General features: G+C 43.6%; 2 protein-coding genes and 1 pseudogene across 3 annotated transcripts in view; all 3 read right to left on the reverse strand.

The window, feature by feature from the left end:
- The window catches only part of LOC124073876 (netrin-1-like), a 41,622-nt gene extending 37,131 nt beyond the window's left edge, over positions 1-4,491 (reverse strand). Inside the window, exons 1-2 of the mRNA XM_046416420.1 lie at positions 3,456-4,491; positions 2,245-3,289 (exon numbers count right to left, since the gene is read on the reverse strand). Coding sequence (XP_046272376.1) covers positions 2,245-3,259 — 1,015 coding nt within the window. The 5' untranslated portion in view covers positions 3,260-3,289; positions 3,456-4,491. The remainder of the gene's footprint in view (positions 1-2,244; positions 3,290-3,455) is intronic.
- Positions 4,492-12,416: 7,925 nt separating this feature from the next.
- On the reverse strand, positions 12,417-13,667 carry LOC124073539 (annotated as a pseudogene).
- A 249-nt stretch (positions 13,668-13,916) lies between these two features.
- Positions 13,917-22,221, reverse strand: LOC124073387 (bone gamma-carboxyglutamate (gla) protein). Of its 2 annotated transcripts, XM_046415544.1 has the most exons (4): positions 15,608-22,221; positions 15,300-15,347; positions 14,954-15,038; positions 13,917-14,766 (listed from the first exon to the last, which is right to left on the reverse strand). In XM_046415544.1, exons 1-4 carry the CDS (start codon positions 15,663-15,665, stop codon positions 14,664-14,666), a joined length of 294 nt encoding a protein of 97 aa, XP_046271500.1. In that variant the 5' UTR covers positions 15,666-22,221; the 3' UTR covers positions 13,917-14,663. The 2 variants fall into 2 exon arrangements, 1 of the variants encoding a protein (XP_046271500.1); XR_006845675.1 differs by lacking the exon at positions 13,917-14,766 and having other exon boundaries at positions 14,956-15,038; positions 15,300-22,221.
- Positions 22,222-23,090: the final 869 nt, after the last annotated feature.

Below are 23,090 nucleotides of genomic sequence, written 5' to 3' on the forward strand. Positions count from 1 at the left end.
CTTTGTAGTCAGCTTGTGTCTCTTTGTGGTCGTTTGTGTCTTTCTGTGGTCCTTTTACATCTCTTTGTAGTCATTTTGCTTCCCCTTACGGTCATTTTGTGCCTCTTTGTAATAATTTTGCATCTCTTTGTGGTCATTTTATGTCTCTTCGTGGTTGTTTGTGTATCTCTTTTTTGGCATTATGGGTCTCTTTACTAATTTCAGGCTCTCATTCTGGTCCAGGGGCTTCAGCTATCCAAGATACTATCAAGCCAACTTTTTAACTTGTGCCACTCCAGGCCACCTCTCTGGATGGCACAGCTCTGGTTTTATGGACAAATTTGTAAGTTGTGCACCTCCAGATGATAGGAATGTGAAAGCTGCTGCCGTCAACATAAACACCTCTTGACAAAAGCACTGCGACCTTGCGTGCAAAGTCCTGGGAAACTGATTTTGTCTTACTGTGTTGAAGCCTTCTGCCAATGAAGGAAATCAACTACTATCCCATAACCACACCTCTCATTCTCTTCTCTCAATGACCGAATGCAGGGAGGAGAAATCCAGACAGATCATTAGCACCAGCCTCTCTGCATCCCCACTGCCAGACCATATGGACCCACTGTTCAATTGAAACAACTCCTCCCCTGGTCTTCCTCTTTTTTACTTAGGTGTCAGGCCACTTTCCCCTTTGGAAGACATGCTCAGTCTGGCTTTTCTGTGGTTTTATCTGATGACAACACTCACACAAAAAGCGAGATGGTGAAAGAGGGGCCTCCCACTGACAGTGAGATGGATGCCACAAGTGACAACCTTTTGTTTTAGTAAAATGCACCGAGATGCTGGCTTTGCTGAGGCAAAAGGTGGAGGCCAAGGGGAACAACTTGTTCACTTGTTCCGTTTGGTTGAGCACACTATGGCAATGTCAGAACTTGTTACTTTTCCAGGTTTGTTTTGCTGTAGCTCGGGTGGGCTTGAGCTGTTGATATAAGCCCCCCACCCCCGACTCTGTTGAAAATAAGCATCACAGCAAATACACTCACTGCTAGAAAGAAAACTCAGATCTGGCTTCAAATTACCACAAGCTTTGTGCTCCTTTCTGAATAGTTTACTGGCTCAAAAGTAGCAGTTTATATTCTACGTGCCAAAAATGTCAATAAAACCGCCTTAATCACCCTTCTAATCTGTAATAGCACCTGCTTATGGAAACACAACACGCCCCTGCAGTCTATCTCAGCAGCTGCAATGTTTCCTTCCTATTTAAACGCTACTACAGTTGGAAACACAGGTCAAAACGCAATTACGCATTCAGACAGGCGTACTTTGTTTGTCGAAATGACTTCCTGCCTTTTCTTTTCTCCTGGATGTTGATAAAAATCAGGGATCAACAAAGTGCACACATTTGTTACAGAGCAAAATATGCAACCTCTGAAACATGGGAAGCAACACTTAAATTCTTTAATTTTATCTTGGAAGAGAGTCACCATATTTAGTATGAACAATGTTTATTATCACTCACCTAAATTGTGTGCATTTATAAGACGTTAAACAAGTCGATATTTTTTTTTTATAAATATAATATTAATTTTCATTACAAAACTGAATCACTGAATCCAACAGTTTGATTGAACTATCTGCAGTTTATTTAGGATTAAACTGTAGTGAAAGTATTCACATGCAGAGAATGTAAATACATGTCTTTTTTTCCTGTGCTTGTATCAGCAGTGGTTTGATTTGTTTAGGACCTATAAAACACTGGAATAATACCAGTAAGGAGACTGTTGAATTTTAGAATAAACTCATCAATTTTATCAGTTTTGTTTAAATGTTAAATTTACTGAATTCGTGTTTTGTTTTTCATACTCCGGAAGGTCCTCTCCTCTTTTAGCTCGTGGGATTTCAGCTCGAGGCCTTCTTCTCTCTCTCTCTGCCTTCACTGCGACTTATTTAGCCTCAACCAAATGACTTATTATCTAATTATTATCTTATTATCTAATTATCTAAGGTCAAATCGGCACAGGTTAATTTGTGCGCGTAGCATGAACTTTCTGCATTTCATTCCCAGTAAGAAAAATAGTTCATATGAAATTCACATCAACGAATAAACATTAGGCTGGTGCGTCATTTTTGTGCGTAACGGCAAGGCAGAGCGATCACCAGAAATTTCTTATTTTAATGGCACATTTTAGATGAATGTAATAATATCAGTAAAACAAAAAAAAATCTAAAATAATTAAACAATGATGGACAAAAGCTCGGGTGACTTACCCACACACTCGTTGGCTTCTCTGGCCGTGGCGCGCTGCCAAGGTCGGTCATAGTGGAAAGGTTTGCACCTGTCGCACTCTGGTCCCGCCGTGTTGTGTTTGCACTCACAAACCAGATTCCCTTCTCTGTCCTTGACGCATTTTGAAGCGTGTCCGTTGCACTTGCAGCGTCCTCCGACCTGCAGGTCCGACACGGCGTAAAAGTAAGAGTCTCGGGCAAGCTCCGAGTCGTCCTCGTTCTCGTCTCCGAAAGTGTGAAGCCGACTGAAGATCACCTTGATGTCGGTGGCCGTCACCCAGTCCTGCAACACTGGGGAATTGTCGAAGTCGTGCGCCGACGGTCTGCCGTCCAGGGTGCTGAAGGCGATGAGTCCACCTGTCAGAGGGTGCATGTCCGTGTGGGAGTCCGTGCAGATGGCTTCTTGTTCGTTCTGCTTGGTGATTGCCGCCTTGTTCTGCCTGTTGTACATTTTCTTGCACTGAGTGGAATAAAACTGAAACGGTACCCACGATTTGCCGTAGTCCATGGACTTGTAGATTGCCATCGATTCGGGTCTGGGTGAGCAAAACTGCAGGCTCACGTAGGTGACCTCAAACTTTTTACCGAGCGACAATGTGAGGGTGACGTTCTGCGGGTACTGCACGTAGTTTTCAGACTGCCAGCAGGTGAGGTTGTGAGGGTTGTTGAGATCTGTTAAATACGCAGGTGGATGGGACTTCTTGGGGTCCCCGGCGTCGCACGTGTGACAGTCCCTCGTCCTCTCCTCTCCCTTCTCGGTCACCACGCAGTACCTGGCGGCGGGGTTGCCACAGGTGCTGGATACGCGCACGTCCTTACCGAATGCGGAGTTGACGAAGTCGGGGATGCATCTCCGAGGGTTCCCGTTCTCATCATAGCACGGGTCTGGAGGGGAAGACTGAGCAGCAAACATGCTGAGCCCGTATCCTCCAAAGACCCCCTTGGTCAGCGTAGAAACTGTCACCAAGGTGACCCAAACCTCCAAAATCTTTTGCATTGTAATCCGTGCACCGCAGGGACTCTTGCGCTGAAATGTAATGGAGACAAAATCATCAGAATTAATAACACGAGAATGAATTGTGATAAAGACTAAAGCAAGTCGGGCGTAGAACAGTCACAATAAATGATGCTCTGAAAGATAGCCTTCATGGACATCATGTAACTCATACTAAATGTGAATGAAATATTCTTACGAGGCAAAGAAAACTCCACCCAGGACACTATCAATAAACTGCTCTGTCAGAAAGTGTAGCACAACTCCAAAGAATTTGGAAAACAAGCTATCCCGTTTACGCACGAAAAACTACTGCCATACTACTTCAGTCTCTTCCCCCTCTTTGAAATCCCTAAATAAGAATAAGAAATGGCAAAAGCCCAGTTGGCTCTGAGTCTCCCTCTGCCTCTGTCTGTCCACTCAGTCACACCTCTGCCCACCTCTGTCTCTGTCTGTCCCATTCCCTCTCTGTTACAATAGAAAAAGGGTCCACTCATTGAGAGCAGAGGAGTCAGAGCCTTTTGAGTGTCTCTGTGGCGGGAGAGGGAGCGGCGACATCTTCCGGCGGATTATTTGCACTACATGTTAAAAAATGCATGGATTTGAGTGTCTGTTACGCAGCCAGGTAAGACAAATATTATGCAGTGAAAATTTGTCATTTCAAAATACATAAAAAAAATGTAGAAGAACAGAGTTATTTATAGCTTTGGTAACGTGATATCTGCCTCTGACAGATCTTCCTTTTTATTGAAATGATTTCCTTGTTGTCATGTTGCAGGAATTGATACACAATTTTGCTGAATTTGCACATCGAAATGCACTTGAAATAAATTTGTTGCACAGTTTTTTAAGGTAAAATGAATCTGTTCACGGACACTATCATTCATTATTTTATTCTCAGACTTCTGAAAGCCCCTTCACAGCTATGAAGACATGATACACAGATTTCATGGACTCAGCAGTCATTTTACAGGAAGCATAGAGGAGGCTTCTTTACTTTGGTGTAAAATTAGTGGATTGTCCCTTTAGCTCAACATGACTGAACCATACAGAGCTCTCAGGTGAAGCATGTGAGACTGGAGTTTTAAATCCAGAGGTAAAAGTATTTTGTCAATGTTGCTCAGCAGAAAAGACCTTAATGAACACAAAGATGTAACTGCATCTAAAAAGAAAAGTGTGGGCTCTGTGTAATAAACTCACTACCTTCCTGTGAAGGTAGTGACTTGATGCTATGGTGATGCTGCTAAAAATAATAATAATAATAATATATAAAATTAAATGCAAGAATAATGACATTTGTGGATTTTATGGGTTGATCTGATATAAAAACATTTCTTGTGTCCATAGATGTGTCAATTAAAATGATTTTATTTCATTTTAATGGACGAATATATGAAGACTTAATACTAAAAATGGTGTGTTCAGTTTATCATTAAGTCTCACTGAAATGTTTTATCAACTGATCTGTTTTATGGTACTTTACATTGTTTGTTACTCTGTTTAACGTCCCATATAGCAAAGTTTATTACCATCAATATCTGTCTTATCATATTGGTGCATATGGACTGAAATAAAGGTTGTGTCATTGGCAGAGAAGGACACGAGGACATTGATAATGGCTTTAAGGTTTTGTTGCACACTTGGACACAAAGAGGGACTTCCAGGCGTACATGAGTTCTAAGGAATCTCTTTACTCCTTCGCTCACAGTAAAATACAGCAACAGATGCATGTGAGTGCAGCGTTTCTGTATGCTGCAGTCTGCTCAGGTACACTGAGGGGATGCAAGCACACTCCCATGTTGTGACCCAAAGGACCCCTGAGCTGCCCACGAAGCACCAGTGTGAGCATCACTCCATTTAACCTTGCTTACCTCGCCCAAATAATCTAGCTGTGAGTTCAAATACACATACTACATCCCAGTGAGCATAATAACAACACAAACAAATAAACACAAGGATCAATGTCCAAAACATGTTGTATATCGCTATGGTCCCCACAGTTTTTACCTTAAAAGGCAATAACCTAACATTCTATGACTGTGCCTTGAATTAGAATGGAATCACAGAATGGAATATTTTATAGAACATTACTGAGCAGAATTTGGCTCAGTTCACCTGCAGCCTTCGCCGTGTGAGCTACACATTTAGTGGGACCAAACAATAATCCAAACCGGAGCAAGAGTTTGAAGCCAGTGAACTGAACCATCAGTGAATACAAAACATCTTAAGTAAGTAGTTAGACAGTTAGCTTTTGAACTAATCCTTACTGTCATTCTGTTATATGCAGGAACAGATAAATCTAACACTTAAGGCCAGCTGGGTGCTCTTGGCTCTCAGATAACTGGCACAGATAACATGATGAGTGATTTATGCTTCTTTTAGTTATTCAAAGCTTTTCTAAGTAAACTCTGAATGTGTAAAGAAACGTGTAACTTGTAAGCAGAGCAACAGGACTTTGGTAAAGTTAGGCTGTTGAATGCCTGTAGAGGAGTACAAAAGTATAATTTATGCCACTGAAATGTGGTGGAATAAAAAGATAAAGTAGCATAAAATGGAAATAATCAAGTAGCTCAAGTACTTACTGTAAGAGCACTTGGTATTGTCAAAAGTAAAAGTACTCTTATGAATGTACTGATGAGGAGTTAAATCCTTAACATCACAGCTTCTTAATCCATCATTTTGTATGTTAACTTTTTATCTGATAATAAACTGCAGCAGTCACATAAATATAGTGAATCATACAATAAACACATCAATGAGTATAATATGACATATAATATATGTTAGTCCACGTAAAAAAATGTCTCAAATTCAGCTTCCTATCAACGTGTGTGACAGGAGTCCAGTACCCAACAGGGACAACAAACAGCACAGAAACCAGCCAGCAAAATGGATCTGTTACCTGAGCAGGTTGACAGCACCATGACAGATAACGACTGGGAAGACTTGCTGTCTATTCTCAAGTCGACTGGAGTAGATTTAGTGGATGAAGCGCCGAATACTCTACCACCATCTACTTCACCCCAACCTTCAACTTCACATGCTCCTGTCAATGCTGAGACGGAGCTCCAGGAGGCTGACTGTGGTGTAGCAGACAATTCCTGGGAAGACTTGCTGTCTATTCTCAAGTCGGCTGGAGTAGATTTAGTGGATGAAGCGCCGAATACTCTACCACCATCTACTTCACCCCAACCTTCAACTTCACATGCTCCTCTCAATGCTGAGACGGAGCTCCAGGAGGCTGACTGTGGTGTAGCAGACAATTCCTGGGAAGACTTGCTGTCTATTCTCAAGTCTGCTGGAGTTGATTTAGTGGATGAAGCACCTCACACTCCACCTTCAACTTCACCTCCTCCTGTCAATGCTGAGAAGAGGCACAATACCTACCCTCAACACCCACCCTCAGCACAACAATCATCCTCCAAAACGGATCCTCAAGAGTCTGACAATAACGTTGCAGATCAGATCTGGGGAGAGTTGCACTCCATTCTCAAGTCAGATGGATTTGATCTTCTGGATGACGCACCCGACCTGCTGCCTCTTTCACCTTCATTTTCACCTTCACCTCCTCCTCCTGTCCATGCTGAGCTGGAGGAGGGAGGATATGGTGGCTGTAGCTCCCTGGGAGCAGCTCCTCAGAGGGTCGAGCAGCAAAGTCAATTGTTGACAGCTCCCCCCATGAACTATGCACCACGTCAAGAAGACATGCAGCCAGGTCACCTGCACAGTCAGGCAGGTGCTTCCAGTCAGGGACAGGTAGGATACTCAGCATAGGCCAGGCACAGGTATCATTAGGAGTCTATGAGTACCTGTACTGATACACATGCTATCAGTGTTGGATGTTTTATGTCAAAATGAAGCAAGAAACAAATCTGAATGTGAAGTCACTTTGTTGTCCCTTCACATGCGTTGAATGTGATTAATTGTAAAACACGACTGTGTGGCTATTTTGATAACTGATTCATCTTTTCATTTATTTTCTTCTGGCAAATTTGCTTTTGTGTTGACAACCAAATAACTTTGGGATTTGAGGTGACCACAGCTTTTTGCTCTGTGGTCACCTGACCTTCACATGACGACACACTCCTGACCTCTGTGACCTTCAACAGAAACATATCGTAGCTCTATACCTCAGTGCCGTAGTTCCTCCAGATGTGTCTGACAGCAGCTCATTCAAAGTTATTAGAATTTATGAGGAGGGAACATCCTGACACCTAGGGGACAGATGATGCCACTGCAGCATGTCAAATCACCTGTTCTGTGTCTGTTTGTGTCTCCAGCAACACAGCATACCAGTGACGGGGTTCCTTGAAGGAAACCAGAGCCTGCGTTATGTAGGACTGTGGTAAGTAACACACACATGAGTGAAAACATGAGTGAACACAGCTACTGAGTTTCAGTTTTAATCGTCACACACACTCGACCTACCACCTGAAGTGTGTATCCGTCTCTGTTTATGTGTGTAGGAATGGACAGCCGCTGTATGAGATTTGTGCTCCTGCTGTCGTTGCTGCTCCTCCAGCAGACGCGTCCAAATCAAAGTAAGTTTGCTCTGGACAGTTTTGGTCACGAATGTAATTTTCATAATTCTCATGAGTTGTGATTGTGGTCAACATGAATAAGTCAGACACAAATTCAAATTAGGATCTTCTTTTATTTAGTTTCAATCAGCTGTTGTTTGATTTCAGGTGTCTGTTGTTTGTCCACTGATGTTCTGCATGAATATGATTATAATCAGTGTCTCTTAATGTGTTTTAGTGGACAGTACAGCAGAGACAAGGTTCAATCTTACACACATCTTGTGTTTCCACTCTTGTAACATCACCTCCTCTCTCTCTGTTTTTGTCCAATAGAAAGAGAAAGCGTCAAAACCAGCAGGAGGGCGGTCAGTATATAAAGAAGCCCCCAAACGCCTTCATGCTGTTCCTGAATGAGCAAAGGCCACACGTTGAGGCCGAAATCAGAAGCCGAGGGAATGCGGTTGTAAACACGGTCCTGGGACAGAAGGTAAGTGTTTTGGTTCTGTACGTTTGAGACACTCAGTGTCTCACACCTCTAACTCCAAATCTGATATTTAGCTTTTCATTTACTGTTTTATGATCAGAGAACAAACTGAACTCTAAAGGATTTTGCAGCATTGTGTGACTGAAATGTCCTGCGCGCATATGTGTGTGTGTGTGTGTGTGTGTGTGTGTGTGTGTGTACATGCTATCTAACGTCTTGTTGTTGTCCGCCCACAGTGGAAGTCACTGTCACAGGAACAGCAGGCCACATATTACGAACAGGCCGACAGAGAAAGACGGCTCCACGCCCAGCAGCACCCGGACTGGTCGTCCAGTCACAACTATGTAAGTACACCCTGCTCACACACAGCTCACGACACACACACTACACAAGAGCTGACGACACACACTCACTGCAAAGAGTTTTTCTCAGCTGATGTCAAATGCAAAGTGTGTCGCGTTTGTTTTTGTGCAGGGCAAAAAGAGGAAGAGAGAAAGAAGAAGGAAGCCCACCTGTGCTGAAGGTAAGAGCATATTTCTGTGAATCACAGCGTGTTTTCATGTGAAATGTCATGAAAACTAGATGATGTGTGGACTTTTAAGGATTAATTCTGCATTTTGGAAAGCTATTGACCGTTTAACATCGATACAAGAGACTGAGGAGCAGAAACCAACTCACTCACACTTTGAAGATATGAAGTTCAGTGTTGGTCTACATTTTAGTAGATTTAATATAAATGACACAAACAGCTTCCCTGCAGTGAACGACGACACTGACATAAAGTCTTTAACTGAAGACTGAACTGACGATTTTTACAAAGCAAATAAGAAATCAGAATCATCAACACAAACTGTGACTTTTTCAAATTAAATATCATTTGATTCAGTGTTGGTATTAAAATGTTGTTTAACGCAGGTTTCAGAAACACCATCTTGTTTTGAAAGGTTTAGAAAACTGATCTGTGTTTCTGTCTGATTGTGTTGCTGCATCTGCATCCAAACCTGAAGATGAAACACAGCAGGCCAAGAAAGTGTGTGTGACTCCAGTGCAGACAGCAGTGACGGAGGCCTTCGTCCCACAGACAGATGTGTTTGAGCCTCACGCACACGCAGGTGCGTTCGAGCCTCACGCATACGCAGGTGTGCTCGAGCCTCACACACAAACAGGTGTGTTCGAGCCTCACAGACACACAGATGTGTCCGAGCCTCACAGACACACAGATGTGTCCGAGCCTCACAGACACACAGATGTGTTCGGGCCTCACGTACACACAGATGTGTTCGAGCCTCACAGACACACAGATGTGTTCGCGCCTCACGTACACGCAGATGTGTTCGAGCCTCACAGACACACAGATGTGTTCGAGCCTCACGTACACACAGATGTGTTCGCGCCTCACGTACACGCAGATGTGTTAGAGCCCAGCATTCAGTATGTGACGTTGTCCCTGCCTCCTGACTGGATGTTCCAGCAACAGCTTCCAGTTCATTCGCCTCCACCAACTCACACACAGACGTCTATCAGCCAGTCACAGACAAGCTACCCAGCCAATGACGGAGCAGCTCGAGCCCCTTCCAATCACTGCACAGCCTCAGCTGCACATGGACAGACTCAGTGTCCTCCGTAGCTTCTTTATTATTATTATTTACTTTTTTGTTTCTTATCGTGTTCATTTCTAATTTCACTCAGTCTGTGCAAACTTGCAGCCTTTAACTGTTTTTTGGTTTTGCAATTTTGCGGAATCTGATCAATAAAATGTAGTAACCTAATTAATGATGATGTATTATCATTGGCTAAGATGAGACCTTAGTGAGCCTCAGGGTGTGAACTGATAAGCAACACTGCAGTATACAAAGCAGTGACAATAAGCCCCACCTTCAGCAGCTGAAACATTAATGTGATCATGACATTAAGGCTCATTCTGCATAATGTGCATTTTGGCTTTGATGTCTTTAGTAGATTTGGATTTCTGATGGAGATGGACTGATGGAGGTCTGACCTGTGAAGACAAATACACTCAGTTTGGCTAGTTTGGTTACCTTCATATGATGTGGTCATAATGTGGTCCAACTTCTGCCTGCTGGCTGAATACATATTAATTTTTGCTCAGACTGTACCCCAGTCAAGATAAGTCAAGATAAACAGCATAAGCTCCACGTTCCCTCACTATTGTTGGAGACATGTCAGAAAACTTCACTGCGGTAGCCTGCCTCAACCGGCAGGGGGCGCTATGAGTATATGTGTAACCCTTTTCAAACAAGCCCAGTTGGCCCCAGAAAAGGCACATGTGAGCTGTGTCAGCTGAAACAGATAACCAGCTGAAAGTAATGGATTCTCTTTCTTCTTTGTCTAATTCTGTTTAGCACCAGCATCTGTTGAACACTGAGAGAGCACAGGCCATACTGGTTTATGTTTTGAAACATTTATCTTCATGGATAAGAAGGAACCAGCCCAAGGCCAGATTTCTATATAAAAACCGTGCAATGCAAGTTACTTCATAAGGAAACTTATTCCCCAACAATAAATAATTTCTTATTAAATAACAGAAAATATGTATTTAATCCAAGTCCACCTTTGAAATAATTTGAAATAATAATAATTTGTGCTCCCTGTATATCCTGATCAGCAGACATACAACCACGTCCCATTCTGAGTGAAAACAATCAATGTGAAAGTGAAAGGGCCAATTTGGAAAAGCTGGTGGTGCTACACCTAACAGCTGCTACTTTGGCACAATAGTAAAATCCTTTAGTCCAGGGTTGAAATTCCTCCCAGTACACCAGTAGTGTGAAGGGATCTGCTCCTTTGGTTGTTTCTACATGCTGACAGAATCCACAGGATCTCACTGAAAATAAACTTTTGGGACTTTTGATGTTCGACTTACAACATTTGGAAGATAGAAAGCAGCTCAGGATGAGTCCAGCCCCATCACAGCTGTCTGACTTTTTTCTCAGACATAATAGTCCCAGTTAAAACTGAATCAAAGATATTAAATGTTTTCTGTACCATTAAGTTTATTATCACAGGGAATTTCCACTTTTGCTGCTTAAATGCAAAGTCTCGTTGGCATTACTGAGTGCACTGAAGTGCACCATATCCACCATGTCCCCATAGTTTTTGAAAACAAAACACAGCAACAGAGACACAATTTCGTGTACCATCAGAGTGGACATTTCTGGGAGAAGCTTCTCACTGACTGTAAAGCCTTCAGACAAAGATGTGAGTGTCAGCACAGTTCTGCTGTACTTGCTATACAAATACAAAAGTGCTTCATTTGTCTGCATTTGTGCAGCATCAGCGATAGTGCTCCTGTGGTTCCAACACACCAGGTAAGGTTAACCAACAGCTGTAAATGCACTCTGTATTCAAAGTTCTCTGACAGGAAAATATGCCACATTTCCTTGTTGTTGCTGTCCCTTGTATGAAAAGCGACAAACAGGTTTGACACTCCAACAAATGACTCACCCATGATGAGAAAGCATTTGGGTTTGTTCCAGTTTTTACCAAGTGTTTATGAAAGCCCATTAAGCCTCTTGGAAAATGTCGTGTCATGTGAAATGTTTATATCAGCCTATTGGATCGAATCAAAATCAGAAACAGCAATTGAGGGCAGTTCAAAATGAACTGGTGTTTGCTGTTATGGACTTTTTTATCCTGAGGTACATAACAAGGAAGATGTAGAAATCTCATTTTCTTCTGCTGACATCAGCTTTAACAGACAACCTCACACATTTTTATTGTCAAACAACCCACACCCTCCTTGTTTGTACTGGCAAAGCCTCCGTCAACAGAAACCACCTAAACATCTGCCGATCCCTCTGCTCACACACCAACAGGCTGCCAGTCCGAAGTAGACAGAAACACACTTTGTCACATTTAAAAGGTCACAGGAAAGACCCAGCTGTTCACAACATCGTAGCCATTTTGCTGTCCTCCATGTTTACTGTCCAGTTGCTGACTGCTCTCATCTCTGTGGGCCTCTTGGTTTGGTAACCCGTACATGAACGACCTGCCTGTAAGCATTTAAAGTCCATGTAAGGCAAATTCCAAGATTCCAAGACGCATCAAACATGTCAATAGTTGGTGAAAACGTGTGAAAACAATGTGAACTATGTCATAACTGAATTATTCAATTAGGCAGTTTTTCACAATTTTGGACTTTCGCTCATAACAAGTAGAGTTTATTAGCATCGGCAGCTCAGACATAACACACAGTTACTACAGAACAATCAGGCTAAAAATGATTAAAATAAGGATGTCATAACAATAAGTTAAGTTTAATGATTCCTTAAAATTCATTTTCATTATTAAATCACAATATTTTTTTCATTTATATGCTGTATTTCCCATCATTCTGAACACATTGGAGCTCCACATAAATAAACTCAGCAGTGACTTTTTAATAAGAAAAATGTGTGCATCAAAATCATGACAGAGAAAGTAAGATTGGTGCATCCAACGTGACTCTCAACACAGAAGCATCACAACACACACACACACACACACATCTGTTTTGTGAGTGCTTTGTTATTCACTGATCATTTGAAAGCAAAATGTAAACTACTTCACAGCAAACAAGTACAGAATAAAAGCTCAGCAATGACAGCAAAGATTTTTTCACTCGATTTCCAACATGCTTCTATTGTGTCCAACTGTCTTTGTTTGAGTCTTAATGCTGCAGTTTTATTTCACTAAGGCTGTTGATTCACTGGTTTTGAGTTAACATTAAGTGTGTTAATGTGGTTAATGGCTGCTCCAAGTGTCCAGCCAGCTGCTCTGAGCGTAGCATTGAATCATTCCCACTCCCTCGTCTTCATCACTGGATGCTGCCACATCTTCGCCCTCTAAGCTATTCATTCCAGCACTGTCCCCCCTCAGTCGAGATATCTCATCTTCTTCTTTGTTCTGAGTGTGGCAGAGACTGCAGACCCTCAGTCTCTTAGTGGGATGAATGTGGTTAATCACTGCTCGCTGTTTGGAGCATGAATTGCACACCAGAAAGCCACATTTTCTGCAATGGTGTCGACGTTTGGTTGCTGTGAACTTGTTGAAGCAGCGCATGCATCTGAAGGAGGCCCGGTCTGGGATCCAGGTAACAGCAAAGCTGGAACCACGTTGGCAGCTGCCGTCCTGCAGCAGGCCTGACCGGCACTCTTTGATGTGCTCAATCCAGGCCTGCTTCCCCTCGTGTGAAGGCGCGGAAACGACTTTCCTGGCGTACGGATCAGCCATTGGTTCCTCACATCCAGACTGTCCTCCATGTCCTCCAGCTCAATGTCCTCTGAAATGACAGAGAAGAACACATACTGATTATGTAATATGGACTGTCAAAATGCTTGTCCACCAAGAAATCAGAGTTTGGCAGTTATGGCTCACAGTGAACTGAGCTTACTGTAATACAAATCATCAAATACGTTCTGAGCTTCTCTTCAGACATTCAGCAGGACTAATAATTTTGCTTTTTGGCTGAGGGTTGAAACTCCCGTAGCTGAATCAGTGTAATGGGAGTGCAACTAATTCCATGTTTTTCAAAAAGCACAAACATTTAACAGAAAGAAAAATCCTGTTTTTGTTCTACAGATAAAAAAAATGTTTAACTGCGAGAAGTTTCGGTCATCTGTGGACATTTTTGTTCAGAATATATTTTATTTTACTTCTTTTCTATTTGAGTGGATTAATAGCCATAAGATGTATTAAATCATGTAAATAATACAAAGCTTTAAAAAAGACAACACCAAAGCAGTGACAAACGCTTATCTTCTGGTTTTTGTGAAAGCGGCCGTTCAGAATGACGCTGCCGTACACAAGAACATCGCTGAAGAGGAAGAAATTCTTAGGCTGGGGTTTCCGACGACACTTTCATTGTATCTGCATTGCTTGAATTACAGTGCCTTGTAAGCTCTTAATTGTACACACAACATAAAATTAAAAGCTCTTTTACTGTGACTTCTGCGGGACTCTTCACATCATTGGATGTCACCGCAGCGACATCTAGTGGTCGTACCTTGCCAAAGCAGTAGGTTGCAGAATTAATATTATGTTCACTTATCCAGAATCCAAGATTAGGTCTTATAACAGAGCACACATACAGCGCACAGAGTTTTATTTATCTTTATTTAGTTTCATCACACTACTCTACAGGTTACAGAAATTATAATATTTTACAGACAATTCTCTGGGCCCATGCAGGATGGAAAAATAAATCCACATGCAAATAGTGTTCCTCCTGCTCCACATCTCTCACTGTTTAATTTGTGTAACATGGTGTCATACATTCAGACATGTTTTCTCATGCTTTTTGGCTTAACTGCAAAGAAAGGAAAACATAGAGCTCAAAGGGGATAATACTCCAATACTACAGATAATAAAAACAGCTGTGATGAGCATTCAGTTGGTTTGGCTTCTAGTAGGGGATTGGTCCATAGTAGGCGGTGTAGGCAGCGATGATTCCCGCAGTGTCCATCATGTCCTCACAAGCCAGGTTGGCCTCACACACTTCTCTCAGACTGAGCAGAGAGGGAGGGAGGGAGGGAGGGATGACCACAGAGAGGCAACACATACAGTAGATTCAGTTATTCCACATATCAGCCACATATCACATATTCCATATAATCAGCCACATCTAATCTAATCTTTGACTGCCTGCCCACTGCTCCTTACAGGTGATGTGAAAGCAAAGCAGGTGTGAAATACCTCTCCAGCTGTGTCAGGGATAACTCTCCAGCAGCTCTCTTCTGTCTCACCACTGTGGAGGCCTCATCCCTCTCCACAAACAGACCTGCACATTTCACACAACTTTGTCTCTTTGTATAAACACACTAGATTATGCAGCATGCAGTCTTTATAATTATTCTAGATCTATTTAACAAATCAGTTAGTTTCAGTTTATTATTTTTATGTAAGCAGCATCTGAGATTTTTTTTAGCCAAACTGTGAGAATCATCTGGTTTAGTATTCCTCTTTGAGTCAAACTGTCTCAGATATGTTCCATGTTAATATAACATCCATGATACAGTCCAACCAAAAACCATGATCTCACCCTCCTGAGCAGGGTTGTCACTGGCAGGCTGGGAGCCGGTGGAGGCGTCTGTCAAACATGAGGGGAAAAATACGAATAGAGATGTTTATTTTTCCTTTTTAATCCAGAAAGTGTCTCTTTTTAAAGCTATACCTTTTAATGCACCCACTGTCTTGTTGTTAAGTCAGGGCAAAATAAATCACTTGGCCAGATCTTGAGTAGTACTGGCAGCTTTTAAGCTTTGTTAACAGAACAACATAAATCATACAAAAATATAAAGTAGTTTTAATTAAAAACTTTTCTAACATATACTGATGTGTTGCTCATACCTGAAGTCAGACAGATGGCTGCCAGAGAGCAGAGAACCAGGATGGCCAAAGTCTTCATATTTCTTTCTTCACTGATCGCAGTATCAGGCAACTTAAGTTACTCAGTCACTCTTCTCTCTCTGACACATATATACAGAAATACACACTCGCTTTATAGATCCGGTCCTTATTGTGACGTGGATATGTGATTGGTTCGAGAATCATGTATCACACACCCACAGAGATACACACCCCCGCAAAAGTCATATATACACAGTTTGGTTTTATATGTAAGATTGCCAAAATGGACTCTCTCTCTCTCTCTCTCACACACACACACACACACACAGAATGCGACCTCTGCTTCCAAAAGGAACATATTTATTTTAAAGGATAGGTGATGAGAAAACAAATGCGGGTGACTCGTCGGCCAAAATATTTTACAGCTTGTTTAGGTCACTTTAAGCTGCTGCTGACAAACCACATTGTCCTTGTGAGTCATGGTTTGCTTGTGCATCTCAGTTTCCTCCTCAGCATCTTGAGGTTTTTGTTGATGATGACGATGAAAGAAAAGAAAAGAATGCATTACGAAACACAGGGAAAACTAACTTGTCAGTCACATTTGGTGATGATAATAAAAAGTTTAACGAAATCAAATGCAATGCCAGCTGGCAGCCAGGAGAGGTCAGAGTTTCCTGCAGTCTTTTACATGAATGTCACTAAGTACACGCGTCACAGAAAACTCTGCAACGCAAACTGAAACGGAAAAGCCACGGTCCCACATTATGTGACATGATTTTAATCCGAGGGCTCTTTTATTACAAACCACTGCGATTTCCTACATAAAGAAAGCAACATTTCTAAACAAACCCAGTGTGTTTGAAGATTTGTAGGAGGGTAATTTGAACTGTGGGAGGATATTTCTTACCAAAACAAGTGGGTGGTTTGCCAATAAAGTGGCAGAAAGCTGCAGAGAAAGGAGCATGTCACTTCATCTTAATTAAAACACAGCTCTCCAGTAGACATCTGTTTATGTAATCTTTTAAAACAACTAATACTTTTGTATTTTTTTTGGTTCATTAAAAAGAGATCACTGTTGGTAATGCTAATACTGAATCAGTCTTGGGTACACTGTGGCTGCTGTGTGAAGCATATTGTTAAATTACCAAAAACCCATCCTTTGAACTTCTCTAATTTATGATATGAAAATGACTCCTGCTCTTCTTGTTGCTATTCTTGACTCAAAATTTATCTTCCAGACTACTGGTACTGACAGTATTCTATGGGGTGTAATTTCACTGTCTGACCCAATGCTGGCTCCTTGTCTCATTTCAGTGACAGACTTCAAGGATTCAACCCCAGGACAACTTTAATTTTGCACATTTGCGGCCTTGTGGCTGCATAGAAAAACAACCATCCAACATGTCTTTGTAGTACTGTGCCATGCTGACACACTGTGTGCTGACCTTTGTGTGTCTTACAACAGCGAGGATACTGATGCACAGATGTGTTGTGCGGTACTCAGATTCTTGCTGAGAGGTCAGAAACTAGAATTTGACTACATATTGTAATCAGCAGTGCTCACAGTACTGTCTGTCACAGTCTTTATCTTCCCCCTTGATGGGCCAACGGGCCAACTGAGGCCCTTCGTCATGTTTCACATGTATTTAAGTGATCAGCAGTTCTGTCTGCCTAAACCTCTCACATGGTTTCATTTAAACCCCCAAAGCAAAGCCAGACAATGAACAAATCTCCGCTCTGTGTGGCTCGACCAAGCAACAGGGTGTTTCAAGTGATGTATTCGACGCGGTGTTCACAGCTCTGGACTCTGGCATCGATAGGTCTCTCATTGGCTAGGTTGGCAGCTAGCTTGAGCACAGTCAGGAATTCGCTGAAGGTAAAGCCTTCTCCTCTAACAAGACTCTGGAGAGCTCTTTTGGTGATCTTGACAGCAGCTTTGGCTGCACCATTTCGGTGAGGTGAATCGGCTGGAAGGATTCTCCATGTCCAATAGGTCCCATTTCTGGCGGCATATTCTTCAAGTGACACTTTGTTCTGTTGACTCAGATAGGTGTACATATCTTCCAGTACAGGTTTTGCCCCACTAAAATTTGTACCTGGATCGAACCAGACTTTCTGGGGATGGCCTCGGATAGAAGTGAACCTCTGGTAAGCGAGTAGGAAGCTCTCGGTCGATAGTGTGTTTGCCAGTTCGACATGGATGGCTCGACTTGACATACAGCAGAAAAGCACGCCCCATACTTTCATGCTCACTCTCCTCTTGACATCATCCCTCTTCTTCGAAGAGGTCTGGATGCGTGCCTCCAATGGTCTTGCCAAGTGGACCATCCCAGAGTACCAAGTCACCGACAGAACAGACTTTCTGGGGTACTAATTGGCCTTCTTTGTGGCTGATTAGGAGTTGTATTTCTCTGGGTCTTGTGAGGTCTTTGAGGGGAACATCTGGGAAAATCTTCTGTAACTTAGTGGCTGGAACATGTCTGTGAACTTCTGCTATTTCATCAAGTCCATAGCAAATCAGCTGATGAGCTTTGAGAGTCCCTCTTTGAGTGTTGACATGTATCTTGAGAAGGTAGCGTTTAGTTGCAACAGACACCTTCACCCCCAGGACACCATGGACCACCAGCGTCACATCTTCACTTCTAAGGTTCAATTTTCTTGCAGCTCTTTGTGTGATGTAGTTTGTGTCTGATGCCAGATCAATGAGGGTCCTGATCCTCTGTTCATCATTCGCTGTAACATCAAGGAGCATCAGGATAACTGATGTAGTTCTTAAGTCTGGCTGCAAAGACTGCTCCACACATCTCTGCCTTCACAGGGTCACCCTTGCTGTTGAGAGGAGTCAGTTTGCCCTTGGACTCGACCAGCCTTACGACGACACCATGGCTGCAGCTCCAGCGTAGATACAGCACAGCACCTTATGCGTGCTCACTGCCATCAGAAAAGGTGATACCACTTGGTCCTGCACATGGATCTGGTGGAGTCAGGGGTCGGATGAATCTGAGTTGGCTCAGGACAGCATACTCTTCAAGGAGTTTTATGGCATCTTCTCTGAGCTCTTTGGACAAGGCAGCATCCCAGGTGTCTCTTCCGTAGTAAATTACTTTTGCTTCTTGAAAAGCTCTTAGGAGCAGGATGGCTCCCTTCTGCTTTGCAGGAGCCACAAGGCCGAGCGAATCATAGAGACCAGAGACTTGGCTTAACAGTTCCCTTCTAGTGAGTGGGTCTGGGGTTTGGTGTCTTACTTCTTCTCTCAGTAAGTTCTGACCAAGGCGCATTTTCTTTTTTTTCTTAGAGAAGTTCACAGCAACCACGACATGTAGCTTGTCATCTTCAATGGTGTAGGGCAGGATCACTGTCTTCATCGACTGTGTTTCTACCACTTGGCTCTTTCCTCCCACTTTGATCTGAGTAGACCCAATCCTCCAGCTTTAAGGATCGAGTTTCAGATGGTCGAGGTTGTTGTGTGAGGTCAGGATGTCATCAACACAGACATCTTCCTCCAGCACATGTTTCTTTTCTTTGAAGTGTCTAAATGGAGGCAAGTTGTCGGTCTCCCGCATGGCTTCTTGGGCTATGCAACCAGCTGGTTTGTCTCCGATATTCACTCTTGTTATGGCGAAAGCTTCTATTTCAGCACCGGCCCGGTCCAGCTCTGCAGAGCTTCTTTGGACAGCTTCACTGCAGCTTTGTGATTAACCATTTCGTGGACTTGTGAAGCGTAGGCCATCCTCCACTCTGGTTCCTTCGCCAGCTGTTGTTCCGTTCTGAGAAATGTGGCTCCTACTGCTCTCCTGTTGGGTAGAGATGCTGGATCTTCTCTCCACGGATACTTGGCGTGCCAGTGTGGTTCAGGGCTATGGTGATCTCCGTTCACATATGTCAAGCCATCTCTTTCTTCAGCCAGTGTCATTTCTTTCCCTCCAGGTTGGCAATTCCCACAGCGACATCCTCCACATTTTGGCTCACAGGCGACTCCACTGCTTTCCCACTCCCAGAACTTCAGAAAGTGTCTGCTGCTAGCAGCTGTATTGGACTGGACGCCGGGATGGTCAGGAGGCTGGGAGGAGACTGGATCTTTACAGGTGAGTTCACTGTTCTTGACTGCTGCAGTTCTCATGGATCTTGTGAAATGTGTTTTTGACATATGGGCCATTAAGCTAACTTCTTCGAAGAGGTCTGGATGCGTGCCTCCAATGGTCTTGCCAAGCGTTCACCGACAGAACGGACTTTCTGGGGTACTAATTGGCCTTCTTTGTGGCTGATTAGGAGTTGTATTTCTATGGGTCTTGTGAGGTCTTTGAGGGGAACATCTGGGAAAATCTTCTGTAACTTAGTGGCTGGAACATGTCTGTGAACTTCTGCTATTTCATCAAGTCCATAGCAAATCAGCTGATGAGCTTTGAGAGTTCCTCTTTGAGTGTTGACATGTATCTTGAGAAGGTAGCGTTTAGTTGCAACAGACACCTTCACCCCCAGGACACCATGGACCACCAGCGTCACATCTTCTCTTCTAAGGTTCAACTTTCTTGCAGCTCTTTGTGTGATGTAGTGTGTGTCTGATGCCAGATCAATGAGGGTCCCAATCCTCTGTCCATCATTCGCTGTAACATCAAGGAGCATCAGGATGACTGGGTACTCGTTTAACCCGTTCTAATTAAGAAGGCCTCTTCCAGCGACAGGTTCTTGCCTTTGACTTTTTGCAGACCACACACTTATCAACGACTCTTTGGGCAATAATCCTTCCTTTGATGACCCATGCTTTCTTTCGCATCCGCAGAAAAGTTCCTGTCACTCTGTCGTGTCCTTCACTGTGTGCTGTTCTGGTTAGAAGGGTAGAGATCCAGGCCTGCAAAGGTAGCAGGGGAATGGCTCTGTAGCCCTTTCTGAAGGTCTGAAACCAACCACCACACATCAGGAGCCCAGTAGTTCCATCTCTGTAGACAACCAGTCTATCAGTTGTTGTAGTTGGAAAGTGTACGTCCTCTTGTGCTGCCAGGCATAGATCTCGGAACACATCCTCTCTTTCATTGACTGTAATGACAGCAGATGAAGGTACTGCCTCCCACTTTTCTTTATCTCCAATCTTGGCATGCAGGAACTTTTTTGCTGCTCTCCAAATCCATGCTATCGTCCCGACCAGCTGCCTTAGACTGCTGAAGCGCCTTTCGTCCACCAGCTTCTGGACTGCTGCTACTGCAGGAGGTCTTCTACACTTGGACTCCGCCTTCTGTATCATGACTGGGTCTTGCTCTTTCAGTTGTCTTTGGGTGAATACTGCAACAAATGTTTTCTTTAGTATTTTTTTGATACTGTCTCTTGCTTGTGAAGCGACATCTTTGGCGGATTTCTTTGGCCACTCACTCTCAGAGAGTCTAAGAAACTTTGGACCCAACTGCCACTCAGACTCCTCAGTTAAGTCATCAGGACCGGCCCCTCTGGTGACAATATCCGCGATGTTTACCGGCCTTGGGATCCACCACCAATCTCGAACGTCATTGCTCTTCTGGATCTCGCCAACTCGGTTCTCGAAAAAGGTCTGGTAGCCGTAACGCTCTCGCTGTATGGCGCCTAAGACGGTCTGACTGTCGATGAGATGATACCACCTCTCAACTTCGATTTGGCAGTGTTTCTGGAAATAGTTCTTAAGTCTGGCTGCAAAGACTGCTCCACACATCTCTGCCTTCACAGGGTCACCCTTGCTGTTGAGAGGAGTCAGTTTGGCCTCGGACTCGACCAGCCTTATGACGACACCATGGCTGCAGCTCCAGCGTAGATACAGCACAGCACCTTATGCATGCTCACTGCCATCAGAAAAGGTGATACCACTTGGTCCTGCACATGGATCTGGTGGAGTCAGGGGTCGGATGAATCTGAGTTGGCTCAGGACAGCATACTCTTCAAGGAGTTTTATGGCATCTTCTCTGAGCTCTTTGGACAAGGCTGCATCCCAGGTGTCTCTTCCATAGTAAATTACTTTTGCTTCTTGAAAAGCTCTTAGGAGCAGGATGGCTCCCTTCTGCTTTGCAGGAGCCACAAGACCGAGCAGATCATAGAGACCAGAGACTTGGCTTAATAGTTCCCTTCTAGTGAGTGGGTCTGGGGTTTGGTGTCTTACTTCTTCTCTCAGTAAGTTCTGACCAAGGCGCATTTTCTTTTTTTTCTTAGAAAAGTTCACAGCAACCATGACATGTAGCTTGTCATCTTCAGTGGTGTAGGGCAGGATCACTGTCTTCTTGGACTCTGTGTTTCTACCACTTGGCTCTTTCCTCCCACTTTGATTTGAGTAGACCCAATCCTCCAGCTTTAAGGATCGAGTTTCAGATGGTCGAGGTTGTTGTGTGAGGTCAGGATGTCATCAACACAGACATCTTCCTCCAGCACATGTTTCTTTTCTTTGAAGTGTCTAAATGGAGGCAAGTTGTCGGTCTCCCGCATGGCTTCTTGGGCTATGCAACCAGCTGGTTTGTCTCCGATATTCACTCTTGTTATGGCGAAAGCTTCTATTTCAGCACCGGCCCGGTCCAGCTCTGCAGAGCTTCTTTGGACAGCTTCACTGCAGCTTTGCGATTAACCATTTCGTGGACTTGTGAAGCGTAGGCCATCCTCCACTCTGGTTCCTTCGCCAGCTGTTCCGTTCTGAGAAATGTGGCTCCTACTGCTCTCCTGTTGGGTAGAGATGCTGGATCTTCTCTCCACAGATACTTGGCGTGCAAGTGTGGTTCAGGGCTATGGTGATCTCCGTTCACATATGTCAAGCCATCTCTTTCTTCAGCCAGTGTCATTTCTTTCCCTCCAGGTTGGCAATTCCCACAGCGACATCCTCCACATTTTGGCTCACAGGCGACTCCACTGCTTTCCCACTCCCAGAACTTCAGAAAGTGTCTGCTGCTAGCAGCTGTATTGGGATGGTCGGGAGGCTGGGAGGAGACTGGATCTTTACAGGTGAGTTCACTGTTCTTGACTGCTGCAGTTCTCATGGATCTTGTGAAATGTGTTTTTGACATATGGGCCATTAAGCTAACTTCTTCGAAGAGGTCTGGATGCGTGCCTCCAATGGTCTTGCCAAGCGTTCACCGACAGAACGGACTTTCTGGGGTACTAATTGGCCTTCTTTGTGGCTGATTAGGAGTTGTATTTCTATGGGTCTTGTGAGGTCTTTGAGGGGAACATCTGGGAAAATCTTCTGTAACTTAGCGGCTGGAACATGTCTATGAACTTCTGCTATTTCATCAAGTCCATAGCAAATCAGCTGATGAGACTCTATGTGTGATGTAGTTTGTGTCTGATGCCAGATCAATGAGGGTCCCGATCCTCTGTCCATCATTCGCTGTAACATCAAGGAGCATCAGGATGACTGGGTACTTGTTTAAGCCGTTCTAATCAAGAAGGGCTCTTCCAGCTGCAGTGGAGTTGTATGCCCTGGATGAGATGTTGCAGAAGGTGTTTCGACACTGCTGTGCCAGCTCAAGTGGAAGTTTGG

The sequence above is a fragment of the Scatophagus argus genome, chromosome 16 (genome assembly GCF_020382885.2).
Source record: "Scatophagus argus isolate fScaArg1 chromosome 16, fScaArg1.pri, whole genome shotgun sequence".
NCBI lineage: Eukaryota > Metazoa > Chordata > Actinopteri > Scatophagidae > Scatophagus > Scatophagus argus.